The sequence below is a fragment of the Eublepharis macularius genome, chromosome 10 (assembly GCF_028583425.1).
Source record: "Eublepharis macularius isolate TG4126 chromosome 10, MPM_Emac_v1.0, whole genome shotgun sequence".
Classification (NCBI taxonomy): domain Eukaryota; kingdom Metazoa; phylum Chordata; class Lepidosauria; order Squamata; family Eublepharidae; genus Eublepharis; species Eublepharis macularius.
Window position 1 is genome coordinate 15,026,446 of NC_072799.1, and position 14,860 is coordinate 15,041,305.

The 14,860-nt window shown below is 44.7% G+C and overlaps 1 protein-coding gene across 1 annotated transcript in view; it reads left to right on the forward strand.

Moving 5' to 3' along the window:
• BMP3 (bone morphogenetic protein 3) overlaps positions 1 to 14,860 on the forward strand; it is a 51,788-nt gene that overhangs the window by 16,291 nt on the left and 20,637 nt on the right. The window contains exon 2 of the mRNA XM_054990607.1: positions 13,046 to 13,956. Coding sequence (XP_054846582.1) covers positions 13,046 to 13,956 — 911 coding nt within the window. The remainder of the gene's footprint in view (positions 1 to 13,045; positions 13,957 to 14,860) is intronic.

Here is a 14,860-nt window from a genome sequence, read left to right on the forward strand (position 1 = left end):
TATTTGAGCTTCTCAGGCACCCTCTACTCCACGCTGGATCACAATCTGCTCTTGAAGGGAGCTAAAGGTCTGCAGAGAGGCCTGCAAGCATACAGGTGGTACAAGCATGCATCAAGGTGTACTCACCTGATCAGAAAATTTGCAGATGTCTGGGGTGGGGCCAGCTCTACATGTGTGTGCAGCATACATGGTTTTGAATGCATGAACGATGTGTATAGCAGGCACGTTTGAATATTCCTATGCATTTGCTAATTTCCACTAATCAAAGCATTTCCACTAATCAAAGCAAATTTCCACTAACATCACGCAAAAAACGGGGAAGACGGCGTTTTCTTGTGCGAGATTTGCGCGATGTCACACAAATCTCGCTCAAGAAAAAGCGATCTTCTGCATTTTTTGCACGATGTTCCTGGTCATTGCGAGGGAAGGTAAGCAGTATGAAAACGCCCCAGGTGTACTTCATTTAAACAGACCGTGCGCTGTCCTCTCTTAGGAGCAGGGCTTCTTTTCTAATGATACGCACCGGTATGCAGTATCAGCACCTCTTTCCAGCTCCTCTTCTGGCAGATGGGCTTGGACCCACAAGGAAGCATCCATCATGAGTACCGGCAGCTCTTTTTTAGAAAAAAAGCACTGCTTAGGATTATCTGACTGGCAATAGTTAGACCACAGGTGTCTTCTGTGATAGGACCAGTTTTTTTGACGTGTATTTGCTTTATTTGTATCCCATTATTCTCCCCAGTGGAGGCCCAGAGTGGCATTATCCTCACAATAACCCTGTGAGGTAGGTTAGCCGGAGAGTATGTGACTGGCCCAAGGTCATCCAGGAAGCATACATGGCAGAGTGAGGATTCAAACTTGGGTCTCTTGGATCCTAGTCTTGACACTCTAACCACGAGTGATTCCGCCCACGTTGGATAATGCACTTCCAATCCTCTTTATAGATCATTTGGAACGGGGTTTTTTGTGTGTGGAACAAAAAATCCACCTCAAACGATTGATAAAGTGCCTTGAAAGCGCATTATCCAACGTGTGCAGAATCAGCCCGCGATGCAATGCTGGGCTCGCTCAGCTTACCAGAATGCACGCACAAGCACTTTGACTTTCCTCATTCAAGAAGGCATGTTAAACTGTTCTATTTCCAAGGATGTTTGGTACAAGGTAAATTGTTTTGGCAGGTCTGGTTGAGCGCTTATTTCTTCGTGCCGTTTTTATCTTCTTGGTGGGCTGTTAGAATATGCTTTATGTGTTAACAGCTTTTTGTTGCTTTGTTAGCTATTTTGAGCCAAAAGAGAGAAGGCAGGGTATAAATCTTTTCAATAAATAAACGTCAACCCGGTTAAAGATTTCTTAACATTTATTTTTGAGAAAAAAATACTATCCCTGTTTTCAAATAGCACACTTCAAAAAAAGTCACACTCAAAACGGAACCTGTGCTGTTTCTTTTAGTACTAGAGCTTTCAAGGGAGAACAAACAGAATTTTAGAGGAGAATAAGAAGAAAGAGTGAATAGAAAAGGACTGAAGAGGAAAAATGAAAAAAGTTTTCATGGTTTCACCTTTCTTCTAATTCATGTTGCAAGCAGCTCAGAACAGGTCATTGGAGATGGAGTTATACAGCCATGAAAACAAGCTTTTTATAAATGGAAACGCTGATGCATTCTTGACTACACTCAAGCAAGCGTGCTGCTTTAATATCTAATTTAAAGTAGGACTAATGATGACTATATAACTAAACAGCCCTCATTATTGCATCCTTTTTCACCCATGGGAGAGATTTGGCAGTCCATAAAAATGTCAGTGTATCCTCTGTAAAGGTAAACACACCACATGCGAGTGGATTGGTTCCAGCCTATTGATGTGTAGGAATTCAAATATATAATGCAAATATATGTTGGCGATGATGATGTCAGTTCTTACAAGGCTGCCCGTGCTCACTCTCTGGTCTGGTTCTCAAGGCGGCAGTAAACTGTGGTCTAGGTAAGACTGCTGGCAATAGCTCACATGGCTGAATGTTCTTCCATACAAAATAAAAATGTTCCTGCACATAGAAAACAAGCATGCCAGGAAACAAGGAATCCTTTTCCATGATATGCTAGTTTTCTATGTTCAGGTAGATTAAATTGTTTTGTATGGAAGAGCATTCAGTCATGCCTTATTTTCTCTCTCACTCTCTGTGTGTTTGTGTGTGTGTGTGTGTGTCAAAAGAACACAGCAGAAGTTGGCAGCCAAAGTTGCTGCGGAGATCTTTTAAGGAGAGGGGGCAAGCAAGATTCAGTAGTTATTTCAAATCATCCTTAAAGCTACCGTACTGCTTCACATTTTGGATATTAATAATAAAAGCATTCATGACACTGCATTTTCTAACAGCTCCACTGGAAGCCTTTTTTGTGCCAGATATGCAGCAGGATTTTAAATCTGTGGTGTGCCTGCTCAGCCTTTCTGTCTTTTCATTGTGGGAGAAAGTAAGGTTTGCAAAGGGGGAGCAGGATCTTGCCATTGCCTTCAGCTGGACTTGCGTTGTTGGGTTTGTTGGTTTTGCTCATTCCAGTCCTCACCCATCTAAGGACAGGGTTTGCGACACATGAACGACAGCTGTAAGATTGAAAATGGGAGCCCATTACTGATGCTGCTGAGAAAAACTCAACCTTCTCGAACATGAATAAATCATTCTGCAGTTTCTTTAATAATATCTCCAGTCTTTGCCGGAACGTTTTGTCCCCTCCAGTCTTCACATCTTATATGAGATCACCCTTCTCTTAAAATCATCGTCACACTTTATTATTTATTTATTACATTTTTATCCTGCCTGTCCTCCAAGGAGTTCTGGGAAGCATACACCAGTCTCCGTCCTCGCTTTTACCCCGCCCCCCCCCATATACACACACCTCCCCCCCAACAACCTTGTGAGGTAGGTTAGGCTGAAAGAGAGTGACTGTCCCAAGGTCACCCTGTGATCTTCCATGGTAGAATGGGCATATGAACCAAGGTCTCCCAGATCATCGTCTGTCAGGGGTCCCTAGTGGCACCTGTGGGTGCCATTGCACCTGCCAATACCTTTACTGGCACTCGCTAAGTATTTTTAGAAAGTGGGCAGGGCTAGGTGGGGCTTTTACCCAATAAGGCTTCTGATTGGCCATTGAAGATTTGATTGTGCAGATTTTTTTGAAAAAATGTTGCTTTGGCAGCAGCTGCCACAACAGCACAAGGATCTTCATCATGCGATTGAAGGTAAGCTGCGGCAGCCATTTTGTGGTTGGCTCCACCTCCACCTGCAGCAGCTATTTTCTGGCAGCCATTTTGTGGCTGCACTCACTTCAGTGTGTTAGAATTCCAAAGGTACCTACAGGCTAAAAAAGGCTGGGTACACCAACCACTACACAACACTATGAGCAGAACCACAAGTGGCAAAAGGCACAGATTGGACACTTGTCAGCTTCCCTCAAGTTTTGATGGGAAATGTAGGCAGCTTGGCGGAACGTTGGACAAGTGACAGTTGAAAAGTCCATTGGACAGCAGTCGGAGAGCCAAGCTGCGAGACCAGGATGCCTACATTTCCCATCAAAACTTGAGGGAAGCTGACAAGTGTCCAACCTGTGCCTTTTGTCACTTGTGGTTCTGCTCTATAACTCAGCTGTAAGAACTGGAGTGGAGCTCATGAGCGCTTCATAGGTATATTGTCTGTTTAACGCTGACATCACAGTCTCTAGTTCTAATTTAGTTTTCAATGACTTAGTAAAGCCACAGCTGAAATCCAGGTTTCTTTTTTGAATGGAAGCCAGAAGAGAAAAAGAAACATCTAGGAAGCGGCCCCAGTAGAGCATCCCTTAAATACCTGTGGCATTAGGCACGTCCTCTTCTCGGGCAATTATTCTTTATGAAATAATGATGTGAAAATGAGGACTTTTCAGAGAGCCAGTTTCCACATCAGTAGCAAAGCTTTTCTTAAGAGTGCAGCAGTATATAAACACATACGCTGTCGCTTTCTCAAAGTTGTATAGTCCAGGAAAAGTATAGCAAAGTAAGAGATCTGCAGTCCGATTCCCTGGAAGAGAGAGTGTGTGTGTGTTTAACTTTAAAGCAGCCACGAGGAGTGGGGGGTGAATCGGGCCGAAGAAGTGGTGTTTTGACCCCATGGCTACTTGGAAAAATCTCAGAGGATCATCGTACGAATCCCCTGCCTTCTTATCTGCTTTGGCACTAGCACTGATATGCCTTTCTTGGAAATTGCAAGCAGCTCTTGAAAGGGTTGTATTCTCCCAAAATGCTTCCAAATAACTTCCTTGGGGCTTGCCCTCGACTGTCTGCCTCAACGTCACTATTGAATACTGGAGGGTAAGGGACTATCAAGAACTTTGCAATAAAAACCTGCTGGTCCAAAACTGAGCAGCCGTCCTCAACCCGTAAGTTGGCATTCCCAATTGAGTCACAGAGAAGTGGGACCTCTCCCCTCCCCCAGTAAGGCCATGTTTGGTTCCTCCTCTTCCTGCCATGTTACATGACTTCCTGTTGCAGAACTGCTGCTCTGCAGGTACCAGGTCTGGAAATGTCAAAGTATTGAACTACTTGGGAGGGTATATCTCAGCCTCAGAGTTCCCCTTGAGAGAAGGAAGAGACAAGGGATTTTTGCAACATCGAGTGATTCCACACACATTGGATAATGCAGTTCCAATCCTCTTTATAGATCATTTGGAATAGATTTTTTTGTGTGCGGAACAAAAAATCCACCTCAAACGATTGATAAAGTGCATTGAAAGTGCATTATCCAACGTGTGCGGAATCATCCACCTATGTTATAAGCTTTTAACATAATAATTCCCTGAATTCCCTCCTTGGGATAACTTGGAAGCATATTGTGATCTCCTGCTGTTTGCCCCTTTACGTTTTCTGTTGGTCTCCTGGCTTGTGGGCTCACAGTAGTGTGCAAAGACTGGTGACATCTAGGCTTGATTGGTGTATATGCAATGACGGTTCCTTTCCAGTGAGCTTTGTCTTAGGGGTTCATTTTTGTTTTCAGGTTGAAATATATTATTCCTTGCTGGGAGGTGATTACTCTAATTGGCTTTCTCTGTGGAGCTTTGTGTTCAGATATATGCTGAGTTTAGTAAACCACCCTAGACTAGATTGGAGAGGCAGGATGTTCATATTTAAATAAATCAATAAAATTAACACAGTTAGCTTTACATATCATAGAATCATAGAGTTGGAAGGGGCCATACAGACCATCTAGTCCAACCCCCTGCCCAGTGCAGGATCAGCCTAAAGCATCCCTGACAAATATTCATCCATCCTCTTCTTGAAAACTGCCAGTGAGGGGGAGCTCACCACCTCCCTAGGCAGCTGATTCCACCTTTGAACTACTCTGACCGTGAGAAAGATTTTCCTAATATCCAGCCAGTACCTTTCTGGATGTAATTTAAGCCCCTTGCTTTGGGTCCTGTCCTCTGCTGCCAACTGGAACAGCTCCCTGCCCTCCTCCAAATGACAGCCTTTCAAATATTTAAAGAGAGCAATCATGTCCCCCCTCCATCTCCTCTTCTCCAAACTAAACATTCCCAAGGCCCTCAGCCTTTCCTCGTAGGGCTCAGTCTCCAGACCCCTGATCATCCTCGTTGCTGTCCTCTGCACCCTCTCGATTTTGTCCACATCCTTTTTGAAGGATGCACTGACTCCCTTTTAAAAATACCGCACTGTAGGTGAGGTGAGGCTACTTGAAAAGCCCGTCTGGAGTCATATCTGTGATGGCCCATCCACACATGCAATTCATTCCTTGACATTGCAGTCGTCCAGTGATAGGTGAACCCACAGTTGCGCTCAGTGCAATGCAAATCAATGGGCTTAGCTTGGAGTAGCTCCGCACAGGATTGCAATGTCACACTGTTATTATTTTTTTCCCCTTGGGGATGCCCACTGGGAGAAAGTTTGGCAAATCTTAGTCTGTACAAGGGAGCCTCTTGCATCAGAGAAAGATTCCTGGAGGAACGTGCCACCATTTGGTGGGTGGGCAGAGTGTCGTATCCGAATCCACTGTGAATGCAACACCTTTGGAGAGGTGGCCCTTTACCTAACACGTAAAGCCAGAGCTTTAAAAATACGACCTCATTGGCACCATTTAATAACAACAACAACAACAACAACAACAACATTGTGTTTATATACCGGCCTTCAGGACAACTTAATGCCACATTTCGGCACCTTTGGCACCATTTAGAATGTGGGGAGCATTCTGATGCTGGTCTGACTGCTATGGCAGCGATGATAATCTCTGCCACTGAAGGGGTTGCAGCCGTAATGTCAGAACAGACAATGCAGTAATCCCAGTAAGAGCGTTGTTACTGTTGCAGATTCTCTTTTTCCATGCAACTCCATTGAAAAAGGTTCATACTTGAGTTCCAAATATGAAACTGACATGTGGCCACTACCAAGGAGGCTGCAGCCATTCGTGGAGGAATAACACTTAACCTTTGCATGTTTCCTAATCCTTTCTATAACCCTAAGCTTTCACAGGGGCACATGTGTGGCTGTGATGTCGGTATCCTTGTATCTGTTGCATTGCTTTGCTGATCCTGCCATTGATTCCCCCCCCCCCCCGCCTGTTCTGAAGTGTTGTATTGCTAACACAGGGTCTGGCTGGTAGAATCTTTTTTTCACAATCAAAACTGGTCCCGTGGCTTCCTAGCATAGGGTTGGGTGTGTTCCAGGTGTGTTCACAAGCCATATGCCAAACACATGTGGAGATGGCAATCAGGCGTGCGGAGCGGGCAAATGGCTCTGCAAAAACCCGTCCACATCCATCCGTCATTCCATCATCACCTTAACAGACTGGCCTCATGGTTAAGCAAAATCAGACCTGTGCCAATATGAAGGCATCTTGGACCGTGTGAAAAATACACAAAATGGTGGAGGGGTGGGGAAAGAAGTGACACACTCGTAATAAGCTATTTAGAGAACAGTTCTGAGCAGGGACGTTCAGTGGGGCTTACTCCCAGGAAAGTGTTCTTAGGATGGCACTTTTAGGATTTTTTCTGCTGCAAATAAAGGAAGAGAAATCCTACATCCACAAGACATCCTACTTTTGTATGGGATTTTCGTCCCTATGCTGTGCCTTTCTATCAATTTCTACGTATGTGCTGTCTAATATATTTGAATTTATATTTCGCTCCAGGCTGAAGGCCAGGGGGAGGTTAAATATTTTTTCAAGTCGTAATCTAATTACATTTATTAAAAAAAACCCCACAAACGTTAATTCCTGCCTCTGAATAATTTAACTGGCTTTATGCACGTCCTCCCTGAACAGTCCCAAACTTGCTGCCCCAAGTTACACAATAGGGAGGAAAACGCAGAGTTCCCGACTGGATGGATTCCTGATAAGATAATTTGCATGGAAGCAAGTCAGGTACGACTTCAGGGCACTCTCCACCACCACACGCAAGGAAGGTTGGGGTGGATGGGTTAAGCCTTCTCCACCTGCATATTCTCCCCATGCAAACGTCCTCTCCAGACTATTATTTTTGTTTTGAACTGGGGGATGAAATTACCCCAGAGAGCCATTTGCAGTGGAGGACCGGCAGACAAGGGAAGATAAAGCATGAGCTTCCATGAGTCAGAGCTCACTTCTTCAGATGTTCTGAAGAGGCAATCATATTTCACATTTTATAGGGGAAATCATCATAAGTAGTCCAGTAGCACTTTTAAGACTAACCGACTTTATTGTAGCATAAGCTTTCGAGAACCACAGCTCTCTTCGTCAGATCTGACGAAGAGAGCTGTGGTTCTTGAAAGTTTATGCTACAGTAAAGTCGGTTAGTCTTAAAGGTGCTACTGGACTCTCACTATTTTGCTACTACGAACTAACACAGCTAACTCCTCTGGATCTATCATGATCATTTATTAATCTTATACTCCATTCTCACGACACTTGCATGGGCTCAGAGCAGATAACTATGGATAAAATCATAAATAAAAATATACAGATTGATGAACGTCTCTTGACGGCAGACCCACATTACGCAGCCCTAACTGAACATCCCATGGGGATGGAGAAGGATGATCAACTGATGGCAAAGACTGGGCAGGAGGGCACGGTGCCCCTCCCCCAACAAGAGACGGGCAGAAGGAATTATGGGTAAAAGAGGGAGAGAAGGGAGGAGTTGTGGGCAGTGAGAGGCTTGGTGTGAATCCGGTCAGAAATCGTTCAGGTTTGATTCTCTGTTGTAAGGGATTGGAACCATGTTGTTGTTACACATAATGGATGGTGAGAGAGGTCAGAGGTACCAGTCCCCCCACTCTCCCCGGTACAGATAAACAAAAAGTGCAATTAGGTAGGATAAACATCAAGATTTATAACATGATAGAACATGGGAAGCGTCAAGCACCCTCTTCCCCGGCCAACCGCCCCCTGCAAATGTTCCTTGCTGTTCAGCTATCCTGGGAAACGTAGGGTTGGGAAGTCAGGCTTCGCCAGACGGAGTGGCGGTGCAGAGAGGGAACAGCTGTGGCTCGGAGGCAAAACATCTACTTTGCAAGTAAAAGGACGCAGGTTCAGTTCCTGATACTGCCAGGGTCCTTGACAGCAGGTGTTAGGAAAGACCTTTCTCTGCCCCAGATCCTGAACAGCTGCCGCCAGTCAAAGTTAGACAGCCCTGAGCTAGGCAGACCTCTGGTCTGACTCAATGTAAGACAGGATCGTATGTTATCATTGACTCCAAAGTGATTTGAATCACAGCGATCCACGCCCAGATCCAGTTGTCGAAATGTCTAAATTGGGAAGGGACTGTGGCTCAGTGGAAAAGGCTCTGCTTGGCATGCAGAAGGTCCCAGGTTCAATCCTCAGCATCTCTGGTTAAAAGGGAGGCGATGTGAAAGACCCCCGCCTGAGACCCTGGAGAGCAGCCGCCAGTCTGAGTAGACAATACTGACCCTGATGGGCTGAATCGGTGTAAGGCAATTTCATGAGTGTGTGTGTGTCCACCCCCATTAATTAAACCTTTTGGGCTGTAATCGTATCCACCAGTGCTGCAAGATATTTTTATGCAGAGTGAATAGTGTTTACATAGCACAATATGACTTATTAAGTTATTACCGGACCATCTTACCCATAATTTATTCTGATTCTTTGCTGGAGGCATTTCATGGAGGGAGGGGGGCGTATCTGAGTGGTCATTTCAGCCCTTACCCCCATTATATTTTCACAAGTGATATCGACCCGTTTTCACCATGCTGTTACAAACCAGTCCCATGCAGTTACATGACATTTTCAAAGGATTGTAATTTTGGTTTGGTGTGTATGTTGTTAATGTGGGATTGAAAGCAGAAGAGAACTATTTTAAAGTCCTGTTTGCACTCCAGCCAACGTAGGAATTACAAAATCAAAACTTCCTTGCAAAAAAAAAAATTCAATTTGAGCATCGTTTCTAAGGATGGTCTCTGGCGTTTTGACTTCTCGGTTTGGCGGTTTGGCTTCTGGCTCCTGTTTTAAAGTTAATTAGCAAACTAAGCATTTGTTGCATAAGAAATGTATGTATTCCCCCTCCTTTCCACAGCTACAGGCATGCTTTCTGCTTTTTCTAAACCAGCGCTAATGTACGTTGTCAAGCTTCCACAACATACAACAACCCTCTTGTAGGAGTCTCTATAAGGCCGCTTGGTGAAAATGCAGGAAAACAGTGACATCTATTGATAAAGTGGTGGCATGTTTGTTTTTTTTACAACTCTCCAAACTTGCTCAAAAAGGACATTGCAGAGCTGGAAAAAGCACAGAAGATGGCAAACAAGAGGATTAAGGGCTTGGAGCACTTTTTCTATGAGAAAAGCTGACGAGTTTTCAGTTTAGAAAAGATGGCTAAGGGGGCCTTGGTAGAGATTTATAAAATTATGCTTGGCCTAGCAAGAGCGGTCAGAGAGAACTTTTTCTTCCTCTTCCAAAATACTAGCACTCAACAGCATCCAATGAAGCTGATGAGCAGTAGATTCAGGCTGGACAAAAGGAAATATTTCTTTATGCAGGGCGTGATTAAAATGAGAAATTCACTGCTGTGGCCACAGGCATAGACAAGAGTTTGTGACTATGACTGGCACAAGGTCCCCCGGCTAGCTTCTGTGGCAGAGTAGGGATCCAAACCCGGGTCTCCCAGATTTTAGTCTGGCTCTCTAACCACTATGCAACACTGACTTTTGGAAATCAATATTGCAAACAGTCCCTGAGCAACTAGATCCTGTAGTGCAGACCTGACAATCCCCCCCCTCCCTGTCTAATGCCTGCAAATAACGGGGGGTGCCTCAGAACTGAGGAAAATATTCACTTGTCTTTGCTTCTCGCTGTGCTGAAACTTTTTCAGAGTTCTGTGGTTCCACAAGGGACCAATGCTTAGTTCTCAGAAGCCACGAAATAGACATTTTTACATTCTAAATAGGTTCAGGACTTCATCTGGGCTGTCGGCAATGTGTTGCAACGTGCAACCGTGTATGGCCGCCTCAGTTTTGGGACTACCAGCATATTGAGGCAATGAGGCTGGTTGAATTGGGTAGGATATTTAATTCCCACATGCAGCAGGGAGCATTTTCATGCCACGTCCTTTAGAAGGGAGTCCCAGTCCTGTTTAAGCAGTTTCTCTATAAGTAGTTCTCGTCTTTTCCCAATTAAATCTACTCAGTACAGACACCGATGCTTTCCGGCTGCCACTGGAACGCCCCCTTCTTACAATCCAAGGACTATTAATATATATGAAAAGGGAAGTTCCACATTCCTACAATCTGTCAGAGGTATGCCTTGACTTGCTGGCTATGATTATGAGACAGCTTTGCAAGTTTCAAGTGATCAGGGGGGGCTGCTGTTTTCAGTTATCTGAGACACCCTTGTCATGGAATAGCACCTTAGCAATTTTGATAGTCCCGTGAATGAAACAACGAAGTCCCGTGAACAAAACAACGAAGTCCCGTGAACGAAACAACGAATCCCTCAATGAAATCCAAGCGTCTTTGGATTGCGCAAGGTGCTTCTACGCGTGTGCGCTGGGCAAATACTTTTTACTTCCAGCAAACCTGGAGTCTCATGGGGGCGTGTCTCTCGAACCCCCCGCGGAATATATGTTTGGGGCTCAGTCTTATTACATACTACATTTATACCCCGCTTTTCTCCCAATGGGGATTCAAAGTGGCTTACATCATTCTCTTCTCCTTTTATCATCACAACAACCTTATGAGTTAGATGAGGCTGGGAGTGTGAGAGAGGCCCAAGGTCACCCAGGGAGCTTCCATGGCAGAGCGGGGATTTGAACCTGGGACTCCCAAATCCGAGACCAACACTCTAACCATGACATTGCAGTGGCTCCCCGAAATTTGGAATTTGTGTGTGTGTGTGTGTGTGTTTCTTTCTTTCTTTCTTTCTTTCTTTCTTTCTTTCTTTCTTTCTTTCTTTCTTTCTTTCTTTCTTTCTTTCTTTCTTTCTTTCTTTCTTTCTTTCTTTCTTTCTTGCTTTAGCTGGAAGACTTTGGCTATATAAAAAGCACTTCTCTCCTCCAAACCATACAGTGATTCTGACATGTTACAGGATTAAATATTTCAACAAGGTTCCTGTGTGTTTTAGTCAGGGTGGGGTATTTAAATGTACCCCGCACAATCCACTCGCACACATTCTATGCCTCTTTTGTGCTTCTTTTTAATTTTATTTTCCTCTAGAGTTCTGTAGTCATTCTCTATACTACTGCCGGTTGGGAGGGTTCGCCTGAGTACTGTTAACTCCTTTCTCCAGCAACAGCAGGATTTGAGACCAGAGACCAACAAGATTTTCAGGGTATAAGCTTTGGAGAGTCGAAGCTTCTTTGAAACTATCGGACTCAAATCCTGCTGTTCTACTGCAGACCTACCAGAAACTATCTGTAGCACCAGAATGCATATCTACATAGAAGGAAACAGCAATAGAGTTATCCCGCCGTATCACGGCTATCATGCTGCGGTGTTGAGAGCCAGCGTGGTGTAGTGGCTGATGGACCCAGGTTCGATTCCCTGCTCTGCCACGGAAGCTTGCTAGGTGACCTTGCGCCAGTCACGTACTCTCAGTCTAACCTTCCCCACAGAGTTGTTGTGAAGGAAAAATGGAGGAGAGGAGAACGATGTAAGCCACTTTGGATCCCCGTTGGGGAGAAAGATGGGGTATAAATGAAGTAAAAATAAAATGCAGAGCTGCACGATAGGCATTTACAATCTCAAAGGAGCTAGACCTTTTCCAAAGTCTAGATCCTTTGAGATTGTAAATACCTATCGTGAAATCTAGATCGATAGACTTTCCTTTTAAAAATGAATAAATAAAGCCTGTTTATGCACATGGGGGAAAGACTGCGTGAACTAAAATGGGCATGATTATTCGAATCCTTGTGTATTTCTGTTTTCCTCCTGTAGGTGTCACCACCTTCCCTAGTTCCAAAACAGCTGCAGACATGCCTGAGCGGGGAGGGGGTGCAGGAGGGAAACTTCTGTTTTAACATATAGCAAGTAGCTGTGGTATATACGCCATGCAGCTGCAAGTTTTGGTTTGCCATCAAGTGTACCCTTATCAGGTAGCAGCAACTGGTCCCAGATTCCTAAGGCAGGTAACCCTACAACACGTGTTTCCACACACAAATGTATCCCACTCATACATTACTCTTTCGATTGCACATGGCGTGTGAAGCAGCTTTACATGCTGTTGTAAAGTGGGCACCTTGTCTGCTTTTTCTCCCGTGCCGACAGCAATCCACACCGGGCATGATCAATCGATTTAATCAGTTGGATTTTGATGGATCAGTTTAATCGGTTAAAGGCAACGCATGATCCTGATATTTGTATATTTTTAACCGAAGTTTCTTTTAACCTGTATATTGTATAGCAGATAACATTTTGTTTTATAAGCTTGAATCTGGCTGTCAACCGTAATAAAACTTACCATACTGATCCTTTACTTATTGCAAAGCTAATATTAAATGGAAGTTTTGCATTTGTTTTAATTTATAAACATGCAGCTAGCAAGCCTGACCTTTTCTGTCCTCACGTCATTTTTTTTTCCCTCCCAGGGATTCCCGGTAACAAAGAAGTGCACGTTTTCAATCTGACCTCGCTCACAAAGTCCGAGAACATCTTGTCAGCTCTGCTGCATTATTATGTTGGGGACCTTCAGAACAGCAGCGTAAATTGCCCTCGCCTCAAGGGCTGCTTTCATCATGGGCCCAGGAAACCTGATGTGCAGATCAACCTCTCGCTGTTGAGTTTTCCGTCATCAGGAAACCAGAGTCGGACCTTGGGACGTTACTCAATCAATATCTCCACTGCGTATCGGGATGTCCTTTCTTGGCAGTGGAAGAACATCACCCATGTCCTGAGCAAGGCAAAACAGAATAATGAACTACTCATCGGAGTCAAAATGGCCTCCCTCGGCCATCACTCTTGGAAGAGGATGCATCCAACTTATGAACCCTACATCCTTGTCTATGCAAATGACTCCGCCATTTCAGAACCGGAGAGTGTCGTTTCTAGCTTGCAAGGGCACTGGACTCCCCTGCCCGGAGGATTCTCTAAATTCGACAGCCATTCCAAAGCTGGTCTGGGTGAACGGCGAGAAAAGCGCTCCACCGGCATCCTCTTGCCTTTGCAGAACAACGAGCTTCCAGGTGCGGAGTATCAATACAGCGAGAATGAAGGATGGGAAGAAAGGAAGCACTACAAAACGCTCCAGCCGCGGCTGGCCGAGAGGACCAAGAACAAGAAAAAGCAGAGGAAAAACAATAATCAAAAAAGCCAGACGCTCCAGTTTGACGAGCAGACCCTCAAAAAGGCAAGGAGGAAGCAGTGGAATGAGCCGCGCTATTGTGCGCGGCGCTACCTCAAAGTGGACTTCGCAGATATTGGCTGGAATGAATGGATTATTTCTCCTAAATCTTTCGATGCCTATTATTGCTCAGGTGAATGCCAGTTCCCTATTCCAAAGGTACAGTATTTCTTTTTTTAAAATATCTGTTATTCTTACTCTATCACTGCCATGCAGGGGAATACCTATTCACCCCTTTAACAAACTGCATGTGGTTTGTTTCTTTACAAGCACCAATAAAATCCAGCTGGATTGTTATTAAACGATAGCATGCCATAAATAGGCAATTTGTTTAATGGCTATTCTTTAAGGGCTTTTGCAGAAATGACTGAGTACGAAGTCAGAAGTGGTTCACTCAGCGATATAAAAAAAAACATTAGAGGGAGAATTACAGGAGGCTTTTGTGTAGAATCCACATTTGCTATAAATTTCTTATTGGGTAATAATAACGTGTGAACTCATAGATGCCCTATTAATCATTTCTTATATCCCCTGCATGCCCATATCTAAAAATACGACAGTGTCTAATGCTTTATAAAAGCTGTAGCCCATTCCTAAAGCTCACAGTACCGGCAATAAATGCTGTGGATTGGGTGCCGGAAGGCACAAGCCCCAGGGCTTTTTTTCAGCTGGAACGTGGTGGAACGGAGTTCCAGAACCTCTTGAAAATGGTCACATGGCTGGTGGCTCCACCCCCTGATCTCCAGACAGAGGGGAGTTTAGATTGCCCTCTGCTCCGCTGGAGCGGCGCGGAGCGCAATCTAAACTCCCCTCTGTCTGGAGATTGGGGTGGGGCCACCAGCCATGTGACCATTTTCGCCGAGGGCGAAATTGCCCTTGGCGATTTTTAAAAACTCCTCCCTTGTTTCAGCTGACCCAAACTGACGTCATTGGCCCTGGGATCATGCGTGCACTTTGCGCATGCACATGTGGTACCAGGGGCACCACCTCCCACCAAGAGTTGCTCCCTGTGCTGGCAACCCACTAAGTTCCACCACCTCTTTTCCCAGAAAAAAAGCCCTGC